This window comes from Chelonoidis abingdonii, chromosome 9 (assembly GCF_003597395.2).
Source record: "Chelonoidis abingdonii isolate Lonesome George chromosome 9, CheloAbing_2.0, whole genome shotgun sequence".
In the NCBI taxonomy this organism is placed as follows: domain Eukaryota; kingdom Metazoa; phylum Chordata; order Testudines; family Testudinidae; genus Chelonoidis; species Chelonoidis abingdonii.
The window spans coordinates 56,807,431-56,820,665 of record NC_133777.1 but is presented as its reverse complement, the minus strand read 5'-3'; the positions used below and the strand labels follow the sequence as shown (position 1 = coordinate 56,820,665).

The following is a 13,235-nucleotide window of genomic DNA, read 5'->3' as shown; positions in this document are numbered from 1 at the left end:
TAATTATGTAAATCAGTGTACCAAATTTAGATTGCTTCAGACAATTGGTTTAGTGCAATTTAGTATCATCAAGTTGAACAAAAATTAGACAAGCCACATTACTGAAACAACTGTATAAAAAAATGAAATAAGATCATTAGACTTGTACAGAGAATAAACATCTCAAAACAGATTGTTGTATTTAAGATTTATTGCAACTGCCAGGAACAGTGAACATTTTAATCTAATTACAAAATGGAGCAATTAAAAGTACAAATTTAGATTCAACATACACCTAGGCTGATGTTTCCAATAAACTGTGTTGTAGAGATAAAATAATTAAGGAAATTTACATGTAACAGATTTTTCAACATATTTTTCTAGTGCCCATATCCCAAACAAAGCAGAAACACCACAATACATTATATGGAGGGGTGGTTTTATTTTTTTTAAAAGTCTTTTAAAAGTGAATTTAGTACTTGTGAAAGGAGCCAAGTTTACAGCACTGTAAACGGAGGTTTTCCATGTATTCAAAGAACAAGAACCTTACAGCCAACAACCTACATTTCCTACATTGCTTAGACAGTATAATTCAACCTCTCTCTAGGTGGTCACCTTTGAAATAAGTGGTTATTCAGTCTTAATGCCCATTAAGTGCCTGTCTTTGCTGCTGAGACTTACAATAGTACCAATACGTGTGTGGCCTGTAGACATTAGTCCAGTAGGAACTAGACATGCCCAAACAAAAATATTTGAGAAAACTGATGTCAAAACAAATATATGAGGAGCATTTTAATTTCATCTACAAGCTGCCAAGTTTCTGATGCCAGACAAATAACTTACATAGCTACTTTTGACTATCTGATTAAGTTTTTTTTTAGCAGTAGCAGCAAGTACACTTTCCAGTGTTTTTCTCTTGACCACTTTAATAGAGCTCCAGCTTTATTTATATAGCTGGAACAATACATTTTGTACCATACGTGTAGGTTTATTTTCTAAATGGAATTTTCCAGTTGCTGTGGATTCATGTGATTGCTTGAGGAGTCCAAGGTTTGTGTCTGTCCTTCACACTATCCCAAAAGCACCCACATCAGCTCCATTTTTGTGCATTAATTCAAAGATCTTGCAAATAAGCACAACGGTGTTAGAGAGAGGAGGAAAAATAATCAGTTTCATTTAGAGTTAACATGGCTCTCAGTTAGCAGCTATTTCAGAATTCTTCCTCTGCATATAAAGCATGTGATTTTTTCAGTTGCGTTAGTTTTTCAATGGCAGATGTTACCAAAATCTCTCCATGAACCTTATTGTCTCTTGTTCGCACATTGACAGCATTGTTTGCTTTTTCCTTTTCTCCAACCACTGCAAGAGGAATATTGCAGAAAGACATTAATGGATCTGCAGCAAGCTTGTAACTTTTGAAGAGTAAATAACTACTAGAGAAAAATTCATTGGGACCAATGCTGGTCATCACTCCAGCCCCATATCTTAGTCTTTTCCACACATTCAAGAAGGTATGCCCTACCATTTAAACATAAAACTATTTTAAACTCATACCTATTCCTTTACTCTTTTTTTTTTTTTTAAACTTATTGGCTAAAAATCTATTTAATCTCCTGCTTACATTATGAAATTTAAAAGAAAATCAAATTCTATGCCGGCATTTGAAGTTTATAACCAAAATTTAAAAAAGAAAAACACTTAAACAATGATCAGAAACCAAAATACGCAATTACCTAAAATAAAATTATACTGTGCAAGCTGTGCATTTCTTATTTTCTTGTTTAATGTGCAGCTGTGATCTAGATCAACATCAGCCATAAATCCTGCTTCAAAAAAATCACGGCAAACCTAAAAGAAAGTTAAAGTTTCATTAATATTACGGTGTGTATATATATCACCAGAGATCATGATGCTGATTGTGCAAAGCATTTAAGTATGCATAAATATGCTCTTGCGAGGAGTTCCATTGAAATCATAGAGACTATTCACTTCAGAAAATTATACAAAATTTATGTACTTGGCAGGACTGGGGCAAATTTATTCTGTTAGCTTAATAGACATCTTTATAATAAAACACTGATTACAATATTCAAGATGGCTACTCTATGTTATTTTTTTAATATTAGAGAATTACTGAAGCCTAAGCAGCAAGAAAGCCCAAAAGAATGATTTGGTTTAGAAATTACATGTCCCCATCTTAGATTCATGACAATTTTATAAATTAATAAAGACTACGACAATAATGCTTTCATCTCTGTCAAGCATGTCTATATTTCCTAAGAGTTACATGTTTCTGTTCTAGGATGGAATTATAGGTTATCCAATAGATTATAAAATAAAATTTATTTCTATTTTTTAAAAGAAGTCTACTCTTACCTGCTGAGCATATTTTTCACAAGTAGGCCCCACAGGGACAACCATGACTTGGCAAGGAGAGAGCCAGAAAGGCCTGGCAAATGTAACAAAAATAAAAATTATATAAAAAATATGTTGTATATACACATACACAAAACACACACCTTCCATTCATACCAATATTTATATGCCCTAAGAGTAGCTGAATAATTTTCAAAAATATTTAAATTTTAAAATTTAATTAGACATCTAGGCTAAGGCATGATCTTTATCCTGCCCAATTCACCTAAAACAGCAGTTCCTGAGCCCCCTGAGGGGCTGCGAGAAGGTTTCAAGGTGTCTGCCAAGCAGGGCCAGAGTCAGACTTGCTGGGGCCCAGTGCAGAAAGCCAAAGCCCCACCGCATGGGACTGAAGCCCAGGGCCCCAAGCCCCACTATGTGGGGCTGAAGCCAAAGCCTGAGCAATTGCCCTGATTGCTACCCCGTAAGGCCAGCCCTGGCTTACATATGCAGAGAAACAGTTGTTGAGGCAAAGCTGGGCCATGGCAGTTTTATAGCATGTTGGTGGGGCCTCAGAAAGAAAAAGGCTGAGAACCCTGACCTAGAACATAATATATTAATGAATAATTTTGGAGCTGGGTTAAATAAACAGAAGCCCTGAAATTTACTGTTAAAACTAAAATAAATGTCATGAATTCAATCCACCTCTGTTGTGGCTAATTGTCTCCAAATAGTGGATGATCTTTAGACACTACAGAATATTATATGCACCACTGTTCCTTAGAACAATAGAAAAAAATATGGAAAGAGGTTACTAGTTTAAGTTTAAATTTACTTTCATGTTAATGTTGTTAAAAAGAGAGAAAACGTTACCGTATAACAATCAACATTTTCAGGTTGCTTTGGAGTCAATTCATATTATGGTGTAAAGGGAAATCACTTGTAGGTATTGTTCTCTGAAGGAAATATCCTAGTGACACCACCACCCTTGGGTTTTGCACTCCTGCTTGGGACTTTAGTACCCAACTAGCTTAGATAAAAGTCTGGAATCCCTTGAATGAGCTCAGGATACAAACCCACAGGGCATGAAGATATATACACAACTTTGATCTCTTGTTCCTTTCCAAGTTGGTTTCATAACTAGTCTGTATTTTAATTTTTCACACATGATCAATTTTTCTTTATTTTATACTTTTAAAATTATAGATGGACTGTGTGTTCATGAGTGAGATCTGTTCCCTTTTTGCCCCCCTCCATTCAATGGTACCTCTTTATCATCAATTCATGAAGAAGCTATCTTTCAGATATTAATCATGAATAAGGGAGCAGCTTTCACTATTTATATATGTTAAAACTCTCTAATTTATGGATCTATATATGTACAACAGTCATATAAGTATAAAAAATGAATCTGCAAGCTAAATAATGAAGGGTGAATAAAATGTATTCTGCGAACATTTAAACTGCCATATTAATAATATGGTCTTACTGTACTAGTTTTACAATAATCTGAAATAATTAAAACTGAATTTCTAATCTTTTATTTTAGTCTACAATTATGTTGTTTGAGTTTGTCTACTGTATACAGTAATCTTAATATTTTAAATATGAATCATTATATTAATGTTTTTATGGCACTCAGGCCTTAATGAGACATTCCACCTTTTGGTTGTTTTGCCTGTGCTACTTTTGCTAAGAGTCTTGTGTTGGCTATTAGGAAGTTTCTGTATCTTCTAGCTATGTGCCTAATTGTTTCTTAGTACTGTACATGTGTCACATACCATTTTCCTCCATAATTTTCTGCTAGAATAGCTATCATTCTCTCCACCGAGCCCAAAATAGCTCTATGAATGATCACTGGCCTTTTCTTATCATCACTATCCTTACTGCAAAGGAAGAAAATCAGAAAGAAAGAAGATTAAGACATTTTACCTTAATCAGTGCACATATAAGCTTACTGTCATTTTTCCATCTTCTACTTTGCTTTTTATATAACTAAAATATTAAATATTAGCAAGTTATTAATGGCATGAAATCCAACAGCTTTAACTTCAAATTTACTGTGACATACTGACATTCAGGAAATAACTGATGGCTAAAGCAGTTTGAAATAATCCTGCCTAGGTATAATGAGAAATGGGCACAAAAGAAAACCCTGGTTTTGTAAACCACTGTGAACTTGGATTCAGATTCCAGCTCTATGACTCAGGTCCACATCTATATATCTTCATCTCTGATATACTTCTTTCCACTCATTTTTACTGATATTTACATTAAAATATTATCTTCATTAGGATCTCCCCTGTTCCTACTGCCTATTTCCCATCTGAAACTTCAATCCTTTGGTTTCTGTGATGATCATCATGCTGTGAAAAATAAACAATTGGGACTTCAGATGACGAATAAGTAGCAAGAGTAGATCAAATCCAAAACAAAGATCCTGCTTTTTTATTTAAAAAAAGTCAGGAGAGAGAAATTACAATCAAATGTGGCAAACCAGAAAAACCGAAAACTAATGGAAGTACTTGTCCAAGGACAACATGACTATCACAAATTTGTTTATTCAACAAGGAAGTGTTCTTCTCTCAAGTTGGAAACCAAAAATGGTACTTCCCTTCTCTAAAGAATTGTTCATGTATGATTTATGCACCTCCATCAAAGATAACCCAGCTGATCTGATCTTTATTTTAAAATTGTGACTGTGTCAAAAACGCAATCCTGCAAGGTGCTGATAATTTAATGTGTAAACGTAATGTGTTCAGTGAGGCATTGGACTATAGTGATTGATTAGTGTGTCTGTCCCAAATAAGTTTCCTCAAAGGCTACCTAAGGTCAGATGCACTCAGTTCTCCTCAGGATGAGCAGACCAGACAGACAAGTTATCAATTTTTTTTGGTCATTTACATTTACAATGAAACTGAGCAGTTGAACACACTACTAAAATCAGGGGGAAAATCCTCCGCTCAGGGCCCAATCCAAGTACTTATTTCCACTGCTGGGGATGTCTTTCCCCACTAATGCACCTAGGCATTTAGTGGTAGGCCAGTAGCTTGTCCAAAGGCCAGTAAATAATTAAACTGCTTTTGGTTAACTCATTTTTAATGGGTGCTACAAACAGTGAAAGTAAAAAAATTGTCTGTCATATAGTTGACAGATTAAGAATTCAAGCACTTACCCAACATAGGTAAGATTAAATCTGATTGGTAGCTGGAAGTCAAGTTGGATGGTAGCACACTGATGGTACCTGCCAATAGCATCTTTGATTTTAATATCAATCTGCAAAGGAAATGCCTTAGTTACTCTATTATGCACCTACAAAGCTGCATTAGAGCTTCATTGCAGAACTGCACCAATTTACTAACCTTAGGACCATAAAATGCTCCATCTCCTGGATTCAACTTCCATGGCTCTCCAAAGTCATTCAAACTGTTTTGTAATTGCTAATTATAAAAATCAAAGAGAAGTAGTAGAAACGTTACAGTTTTTTTAAACATTGTATTTCTTTAACAGAGTCCTACCAAAGCTGCCCATGAAGGGGAAGGTGAGGGAAAGAACTGTACTTCAAAGATTAAGTCATACAAAGTAAGAAAATGAGTAGGACTGACTCAAATATCTTAGCAATATAAAGAGTTTTGAACTAATACAGCTAAAAAAACGTACCACATATACTCGATCGTAAGCCGGTTCATTTATAAATCGACCCCCCCGGATGGATAAGTAAAAATTGAATTTTTTTTATAACCAGTTCATAAGCCGACCCTATAATTCAGAGGTCAGCAAACTCTGGCTCCCGAGCCATCAGGATAAGCTGCTGGTGGGCCGAGATGGTTTGCTTACCTCGAGCGTCACAGGCACAGAGGTAAACCTAAGTAAACAAAGTGTTCCAGCACACCAGCTGCTTACCCTGATGGGCCGGGACAGCAACGGGTGGGGAAATTTTTTTGAGAGGGGTGGGGGGGAATGAACCTGGAGGTCAGAGGAGTAACCCCTGTGACCACCCCCCACATGACCCCACCCCTAGCCCGGGACCCTCCGCCCCTCCCCATCCCACCCCTTCCCACCTTATCTGGGTAGGGCCAGGGGAGGATCTCTCTGACCTGGCTGGAGCTGCTCCGGCAGGCTGGGCAGCATGGCCGCAGCCTGCTCCGGTGGGCCAGACTGGGCAGTGCGACCACAGCATGGTACAGCACGCTGGGCCGGGTGGCGTGGCCGCAGCGTGTGCCAGTGCCTGGGCGTGCGGCCACAGCCTGGTCTGGGGGGTGGGGCTGAGTGGCACGGCTGCAGCTGCTTTGGAGGCTGGGGAGAGAGCAACATGGCCAGAAGCAGAGAGACTTTAGCCCTGCCTCTTCCCCTTCTGGCTCTGCCTCTCCTTGCTCCCTCTGTTGGGGGGAGGAGCTGTGTCCCACCTCTCCCTCTCTATACCCGTTCATAAGCCAACCCCCGTCTCTGGTACTTCCCTTTTTTACTAACAAAAATTCAGCTTATGAACGAGTATATACGGCAATTACTTTAAATCCTGGCTTTTGGATCTATAGAGTGAGTGGAGAGCAACAAAGAAATTTCTGTTAGTCAGTTCAAGCTATGGGTATGTGCAAGAAACTATATGAATCAGGAGATTTATTTTGTCAGTGCTTCACATCTATCAAGTACAGATTTTAGAGCCCAGTCCTACAAAAAAAAAAACAAAAAAAAGTCAAAAAACAAAAAACACACAAACAACAAAAACAAAAAAACCCTCCTATTCATGTAAGTAATCTCACTCACTTCAGCATGACTGAAGGTTTGCAAGACTGGACATTAGACAGTTGCATGTTTCACAGATTGCAGGGTCAGACAGGACCACTGTGATCATCTAGTCTGACCTCTTGTATAATATAAGCCATAGAAATTCCCCCAAAATAATTCTTAGAGCATATATTTTAGAAAAACATCTAATCTTGATTTCAAAATTGGCAGTGGAAAATCCACCATGACTCTTTATAAATTCTTCCAATGGTTAATTACTCACTTTAAAAAATATTATGCCTTATTTCCATCCTGAATGCATCTATCTTCAACTTCCAGCCATTGGATCGTGTTATGCCTTTCTCCGCTAGACTGAAGAACACATTATTTAACGTTTTCCCCATGTAGATACTTGAAGACTGTAACCAGGTCACTCCTTAACCTCCTCTTCAAACTAAACAAACTGAGCTCGAGTCTCTAAATCAGTGGTGGGCTACCTGCGGCTCACTGCTCTAAAGCATGTTTTCTAATCTTTTAAATGTTCTTATGGCTCTTCTCTGAACACTCTCCAATTTTTCCATTATCTTCCTTAAATTGTGGGCACCACACGGGACACAGTATCCCAGCAGTAGTCACACCAGTGCTAAAGATAGAAGCAAAACAACCTCTCTACTCCTACTCAAGAGTCTTCTGTTTATGCATCCCAGGATGACATTAACTCTTTTGGGAGCTTATGTTCAGCTGATTATCCACCAGGACCTCCAAGTCTTTTTCAGAGTCATTGCTTCCTAGGAAAGAGTCCCATATCTTGTAAGCATGGCCTACATTCTTTTTCTGAGATGGATACATTTACATTTGGCCGTATTAAAATGCATTAAATTTCTGTGAATGGAAGTATTAAGTACCTTCCTGCGTTACCTTTTCTGCGTGGTCCCAGATCTCTACTTCTCCTAGGAAGTTTTCAGGTCTTGTAGAAAGATGCAATTGAAAGGTAAAACCAAACACTGCATAAACTGACTTCAGAAAGTTCAGACAGCCTTTCATTTCTTCCTCAATCTGAAATTTAAGCAACACAAATCAACTGACAAACAGATCATCAAAATGCTGTCACAGAAAACTGGTTGATCATTACTATTGTTTTATCACTGTTATCAGGCTTGCTTTATTTTTTCTGAATCAGAAGCATGTTTTGTAGGCTTGGGATTTTGAGGCCAGGTTCTACCACTCTCTCTCACACAGTGTATTAATTTACTCCCCACTGAAATCTTTGGGGATCATTCATGGAATAAAATACTACCCAGCATAGTTAAGTGGAGAACATCGCCATGATATACCACCTTTTTAACTCGTATACCACTTTTCATGATATATTACTTTTTTCCTGTATTCGATCTCTTGGGACTCTGTCATTATTGCTTCAATATCCTTGTGTCAAGATACGTAAAAGTAAGATCCTATATAGGATTTTTTCCTGTAGATATACAACTCCAGGTAGGCCTACTCAATAACCCATAGTCAGTAACATCTCAAATTCTTATTGTTCTCCTTTGCAAATGAACATTTATGCCCTAAAAGGAAAACTTAATAAAACATCAGGGCATTATACTGTTGGCAATTTCTGATGTAGACACTGAGCATGATAGCATACTGACTTAAGCAATTATATAGAAATCTAAGACATATGAATCCCAGATGAATTAGAAGGATGCAACCTAGCAATAGGGATGAAATAAAAGCAACAAATGATGCACTTAAACTACACAATAACATGACAAGAGAAGATCAAGGCTGAAAAGTTCTTCACCTGTTCCATTGTGCAAAAGATGTGTGCATCATCCTGTTGGAAACGCCTGACTCGAGTCAAACCACTCAAAGTCCCTGAGAGTTCATTTCTATGAAGAACCCCAAAGTCTGCAAGTCTAATAGGCATTTCCCTCCATGAGCGTGGGCGATGAGCGAACATCAAGCTAGAAGAGACAAAGTATATTTAGGCAGGAAAAACTTATACCCAATAGTCTTTGACTTCTTTTACATGCTAATATCTTCCACAAGGCCCAAGATAAAAGATTCATTTTGAACTAAATCAGCTTAGGCCAGTCAAAGAAAAAACCAAGGTAAACAGGTTATCAGTTACATAACACTTTTCAAGAATCTACCACTAATTCTCCACACCCCTGAAAGGTAGGCAAGTATAGCAACCATTATACAGATGGTGAAAATGAGCCACAGAAAAAAGTGACTTGACAAAGACCACAGAACAAAGTCCCTGTTGGAGCCGAAGCTAAACATAGTGGTTTCCAGCACCCTGTCCTACTCACTAGCCATGAGTTCATCCCATCCCTATCCAATGTAAATTTTAAACAAACTACAAAAAACCCCAAGTGAGTTGCAAATTATATCTTTTTTCCCCCCTAAACATGTATTTAATAAACAGGGGCAGAACTGTACTCAACCTCTCTAAAGATACCTTGGGACAGGTGCTGAGGACAGCTGATTGCCCTACAAGGATTGTCTACTGTATATGTTTTACTATAATATAGTAATGCACTGAAGTTAATATAATTTCCCTGAGCCTCAAAACATTACCTTCACAAATAGGAAAACAGGAAAGATAATACAAACCAATGTCCTGGACAGTTCATGGGCTTAAGGGCAAATGTTTCCTTCTCAACATCAAATGAGAACATGTTTTCACTGTAGTGCTGCCAGTGACCTGATGCTTCCCAGAGTTTACTGTTGTAGATGTTAGGTGATATTACTTCAGTAAAATTACGCCTGTGATATTCCTCCTAGAAAATAAATCCAAAAGGTGATGCAGCCAAAACAAAAGTTACAGAGGGTGTGTTTTACATAGAGTAAAAGCCTGATCCTGCAACCCTTACTTACAATAGATCTTTATTGAAGTCAATGGGATCACGTGTAAGGGTTAGATGACTGCAATCAAGTTATAAATGTATTGTGATTTAATAATTAGCAAAAAAAAAAAAATTAAGGTCAAATTCTTCCTGCAGTTATCCCATATAACTTCACTAAAGTTTCAGTATATCTGTACACAAATATATACATAGACCACATATTTTTTTTTGTGTGGGAGTGCCTTAATGCAATAGTTGGATCAGTAAGAATCATAGAAATGTAGGGCTGGAAGGGACCTCAAAAATGTGTCATCTGAGTTAAGGCCAGTCTGAAAAAAGTAACATCTTCAAGAGAAAGGAAAAATGTTTAATTATGTTGATTAGAAATTTTAAGACATGCCTACTTACTCGTATAAAATCCATGAGTGTGTTATAAAGAAAGGCACCTTTGGGGAGGAAAAAACAGCTTCCTGGACTTAGATCATGGAAGAAGAAAAGTTCTTGCTCCTGTACAAATAAATGTAGAATTCAGTAAGCCCACTTAAATTGTATCCATGAATGTTTTTTCCAGTTCAAATCACTATTTTTAAATTGAGAGCATTAAGACTCCTTGTTAAAGACAGTGAATGATATTTTTAGAATGTAGCAATAAGAATTACAGAAGAGAACAAGATTAAAAATGTGGAGAAAATAATTTACCAGTAATTCTGATTTTCAGAAGGCATGTGACACTAGAGACCCATCTCAAAAATCTGAGCCCTTAAAACACTCCTACCCACTAGTGCAGGAAAAAAGTCATTTGGCAGGCAGACACCACTCATTGGTGAGATGGTTTAATGGCCCAGGATTTTGAGCAAGCAGAAACTTTGTCAAAGCCCTGTGCTAAGAATGTAGGCATAAGAGTGGGGTCTAGTACTGTACATTTTCTTTGGAGAACCTCTGTTAGTATCCTATGTATCATGTTACACCAGTTCATCCATTTTTAACTGGGAAAGAAATAAATGTAAATACATATTGAACAAAAAAACACATACTTCATATTAAGATTCAGTTTATAAAGGGTTAATAAGTGACCAAGATGTTGTAATGCTTGGTTACTTTATTGTCAGAGTCTCCAGCAAGTCAATATGTGGCTCATATAGTTATAACAACTTCTACTGATGTGCTTATAACCATCTGTTACACACATAGGACTCATTCCTGGAATATACTTATGACATCTACTGATCTTTTATTAACCCCTGTAAACCTTTATAAATGGAATCCTAATATGAAATGTGATCAAACACAGATCATGTTTATTATCTGTACAATTCTCACTAGTGTATTAGGTTCCTAACATAGCTAGTCAGGTCCATGCCTTGAGTTTACAGGCTAGAATTTAGGCAAGGTTGAGTACAAACAAGAGAGGAGAGAGTCAGCTTGGGCAAGGATTTATGGAGACTCAGTGCTTAAACAGGATTTATGGAGACTCAGTGTGTGTATACTTCTCAGTAAACAAGTTTTAGATTAATATATTAATTAGTTCAATTATTCGTAGCACATATGTGCATCTAAGTCATCAAATAGTTGCTTCACACTTTATTTTCTGATTTATATTTTAGATATTAGGAGATTAATCTGTTATCTGGGAGATTCAGAGAACAGGGATCTTGTCAGTTTTAATCCCACGCTGATTCAAAAAGTAAGCAGGCAACAGAAAACTGGAGGGATAATATGGCAAGAGAAGGAATGATTTCTGAGATTAAAATAATTATGCATGTATAGCCTAGCTAGAAGGCAACCACAGGTGGGTTACGTGTGGAGGGGATAGAGGAGGGTTTGAACACTAAGGAGAAAGAACAATTATTTAGGGTGGTCTAAGGGAGAATAAATAGGAGTAACAGGATTAAATTAAGTAAAGGAAGATTTAAGATGAATATCAGGAAACAAAAAACAAGACCCATTAGACCACGGAATAGTTAGAAGGGAAGTAGTGGAAGAAAATCAACATTAGACAACCCATGTGGAACAGAGGGATAGACTAAGTGGCCTGACTAGTCATCTCTAATTCCTACATTTTTATGATGAAAAATCCTTGATATCTGCAATGGCAACAATCAGTCTTTTAGTTTTGTTAATGGGTCACCCAACTAATTTTAGCCATCATTTGGGGGTGGCTAATAGTACTCAGTTTTCAGAGGGTCTTTTGGTGAGAAAGAAATATATTTTGGATTAATCATCAGGACAACGTCCTTTAAAAAGTAATAAAAATATTGACAGTACCTACCTTTCCAATTTTCCTATGATCCCGATTTCTGGCTTCCTCCTGGAATTTTTCCCATTCCTTCATCATTTTGTTATCAGGGAAGGATATTCCATAGATTCTCTGCAATGTTTCCATGTCAGCCTTTCCCTCCCAATATGTAGAAGAATTCTGATGTTAAAAAAAATATATTTATTTTTAAAAACATTATACAAACAGCTGCAGGGGAAGAATAAATGCTAATCCAACCGTATCTCACTGCTTCTTGGGAAAAGAATTGACAAGTCATCCAATATTGGTTTAAAAGACAAAGATACTTGCAGTTAAATGTATGCACTGCTTTTTTGTTGGAATAGTAACACAGCATGCATAAAAATAAATAAATAATTGTTATAATCCTGCATTTGTTGTACTTGCCCATGTTATTTTAACTTGTATCATGTCATTACATTACAGATGAATGTAAACTTCGCACGATCAGTAAGACAGTAGAGAACGTAAAAATAACTCTTTTTCCAAGTCAAATACAAATACTGTTTTGAGGATTGAACACTTAATCTGAATATTTAAATACAGCAGCACCACAGATCTCAAGCACAAAGTTAACTGAACAAAAGGATGCTGAATGTTCAAAGGAGATCAAGGACTCTGACCACTAATTAACCAATTAATGGTTGCCAGTAATTTATATTATCTAATTACCAGAAGCATCTGCACAAGTTAATTCTGATTCTTTTGTACAGAATGTCACTTTAAAGAAGCAGTACTTTCAGGTACAGAAAGCTAACCCAGCATTAGCAGTCATGTAAGCCCCATGCTTTGAGGGGCCTGGAAACATGAAGGATTCTCAGTTTTCATTTAGAAAAATAAATTTCTAGACTGTCTCCTTTAAAAGATAGCCTTGAAAACATAAAAAGAAATAAACAGATGCTTGTCACTGATTTTTCCTACAGGCAGGACCGGCGCTAGGGTTTCTGGCGCCCTAGGCGCCGGGACATTTCACCGCCCCACACGCGAGTCTCGCGGCTCCGGCAGAGCTTCCGCAGGCATGCCTGCGGCGGGTCCACCGGAGCCGC

The 13,235-nt window shown here is 37.2% G+C and overlaps 1 protein-coding gene across 3 annotated transcripts in view; it reads right to left on the bottom strand.

The window, feature by feature from the left end:
* Positions 1–172: 172 nt before the first annotated feature.
* The window catches only part of LOC116824461 (threonine--tRNA ligase 1, cytoplasmic), a 24,142-nt gene continuing 11,079 nt past the window's right edge, over positions 173–13,235 (bottom strand). The window contains exons 9-19 of one of the 3 annotated variants that reach the window (XM_032779770.2): positions 12,184–12,330; positions 10,323–10,421; positions 9,682–9,848; positions 8,864–9,026; positions 7,978–8,115; positions 5,697–5,774; positions 5,510–5,610; positions 4,116–4,220; positions 2,356–2,428; positions 1,713–1,827; positions 173–1,338 (exon numbers count right to left, since the gene is read on the bottom strand). In XM_032779770.2, coding sequence (XP_032635661.1) covers positions 1,190–1,338; positions 1,713–1,827; positions 2,356–2,428; positions 4,116–4,220; positions 5,510–5,610; positions 5,697–5,774; positions 7,978–8,115; positions 8,864–9,026; positions 9,682–9,848; positions 10,323–10,421; positions 12,184–12,330 — 1,335 coding nt within the window. In that variant the 3' untranslated portion in view covers positions 173–1,189. Of the gene's footprint in view, positions 1,339–1,712; positions 1,828–2,355; positions 2,429–4,115; positions 4,221–4,256; positions 4,318–5,509; positions 5,611–5,696; positions 5,775–7,977; positions 8,116–8,863; positions 9,027–9,681; positions 9,849–10,322; positions 10,422–12,183; positions 12,331–13,235 lie in introns of those variants that run through there. The other 2 variants (XM_032779776.2, XM_032779787.2) reach the window with 2 other exon arrangements.